Source organism: Rana temporaria, chromosome 2 (assembly GCF_905171775.1).
Source record: "Rana temporaria chromosome 2, aRanTem1.1, whole genome shotgun sequence".
NCBI lineage: Eukaryota > Metazoa > Chordata > Amphibia > Anura > Ranidae > Rana > Rana temporaria.
In genome coordinates, this window is record NC_053490.1 from 12,783,036 (window position 1) to 12,785,064 (window position 2,029).

Consider the following 2,029-nt stretch of genomic DNA (forward strand, 5'->3'; position numbering starts at 1 on the left):
TATATATATATATATATATATACTGTATATATATATATATATATATATATATATATATATATATATATATATATATATATATATATATATATATATATATTATTCTGCTTGGGTAATCACTACTACCTGTTTCTTTATATTTGAGCTTTTAATGTATATTTCTTGTTTTGTTTTTTCCCTGTTAGTTGGAGGACCTTTTAATGTCTAATCACACCGCAGTTTTGGAAATTACCTTAGTAGGATTTCCAGGTCTGGCTGATGCATTTCATGGCTTGGTATCTACCATGATGTTTTTTGCCTATATCATATCCCTGACGGCCAACGGCACTGTCATAGGTTTGGTAATTTTTAATGAACACTTACGTCAGCCCATGTACCTGATCATAGCCAACCTTGCCGCCTCCGACCTGCTCTTTGACACCGTGACTTTACCTAAAGCTATTGCCATATATTGGTTTGGAGCTTCCACCATTCCCGTGAAAATGTGCCTATTCCAGATCTTTTTGGTTCATTATTTTGGAAGTCTGGATTCATTCCTGTTGATGCTGATGGCCATAGATCGGTATGTGGCCATCTGCCATCCACTGCGATACACCTCCATTATCACCAATAAAAAAATCTCCATTTCCTGCGGCTTCTGCTGGATCATCTTGTCCTCTTCTATAAACACAGTTGCTACCATTTTGGCCTCACAACTCACCCTGTGTGGTGCCTACAGGGTAAATAGTTTGTTCTGTGGCCACACCGCCTACGTGGCGGCAGCTTGTATGGATGTATCCAGCTCAAGAAATGTGGCTTTTGTCAACTCTATGATTGTTCTCTTAATACCGCTTGGGCTGATATTGATGTCATACATCAAAATTATAGCGGTAATCTCAATGACACGCACTGAGAACCTCCAGAAAGCGTTTTACACCTGTGTGACCCATTTGCTGGTCATCGCTTTGTATTACACCCCTCGACTCTTTGTCTACATTATAAGCGTTCTCCCCTTTGTCACAATGAGATCCGATGTGAACACTGTCCTCCTTTTCCTGTACTCGTTTGTACCTCACATGGCCAATCCGATCATCTATTTCCTCCGGACCAAAGAAATCAAACAGACCTTGAGACGCGTTCTTCTCCGCAGCAAATTTAACATGGGATGGCGTCAAAAACGCCTTACTTTAAGACTGGGGGTTGATATTCGAAGGATGATGATGTAATGGACAGCAAACCTAAAAGTGAACCATAAGTAAAAGTCCTCCAGATGATTTTATTTCCACAGCCATCTGGTAGAAGTTCCTTTTCTTTTTGGCTTTCTTAAGATGTGGTCTTCACTGAAGAAAATTCAACTTGAGAAGGCTGTTTTGAGACCGTCAACTGTCAACTACGCCATATTTTAAGACCGGGGGTTCATATTGAAAGGATGATGATGTAATGGACGGGAAACCTGAAAGTGAACCAAAAGTCCTCCAGATGACTTTGGGGGTTATCCACAAAAGGGATACGCCGGCGTATCTACTGATACGCCGTCGTATCCCTGTTTCTATCTATGGAACTGATCCACAGAATCAGTTTACCATAGATAGGCAGAAAATCCGACATGTGTAATTGAATTACACTGTCGGATCTTAAGGATGCAATTCTAGGCCGGCCGCTAGGTGGCGAGGCCATTGCGGCCGGCCTAGAATATGCAAATGAACACTTACGGCGATCCACGAACATTCCAACGGGCCCGTCGCGCTAAATCTACACCGTTTACGTCCAGTTACGCCGCGTAAAAATAGGGCTGAGTCCTATTTGACTAAGCCCTATTAAGTATGGCCGTCGAAATTTTCAACTCTACGTCGTTTGCGTAAGACGTTCGTGAATGGCGCTGAACGCCATTTAACGTCTAAGCAAATGACGTCGGAGCGACGTCAGTTAGCGCAATGCACGTCGGGTAAGTTACACGACGGAGCATGCGCAGTACGTCTGGCGCGGGAGCGTGCATAATTTAAATGGGAATCGCCCATTTGTATTAGGAACGCCTTGCGCCGGACGGAGT

At 42.7% G+C, this 2,029-nt stretch overlaps 1 protein-coding gene across 1 annotated transcript; it reads left to right on the forward strand.

The window, feature by feature from the left end:
* The first annotated feature begins 200 nt into the window (after positions 1-200).
* LOC120928157 (olfactory receptor 1-like) lies at positions 201-1,205 on the forward strand. Its single transcript, XM_040339268.1, has one exon. It carries the CDS (start codon positions 201-203, stop codon positions 1,203-1,205), a length of 1,005 nt encoding a protein of 334 aa, XP_040195202.1.
* Positions 1,206-2,029: the final 824 nt, after the last annotated feature.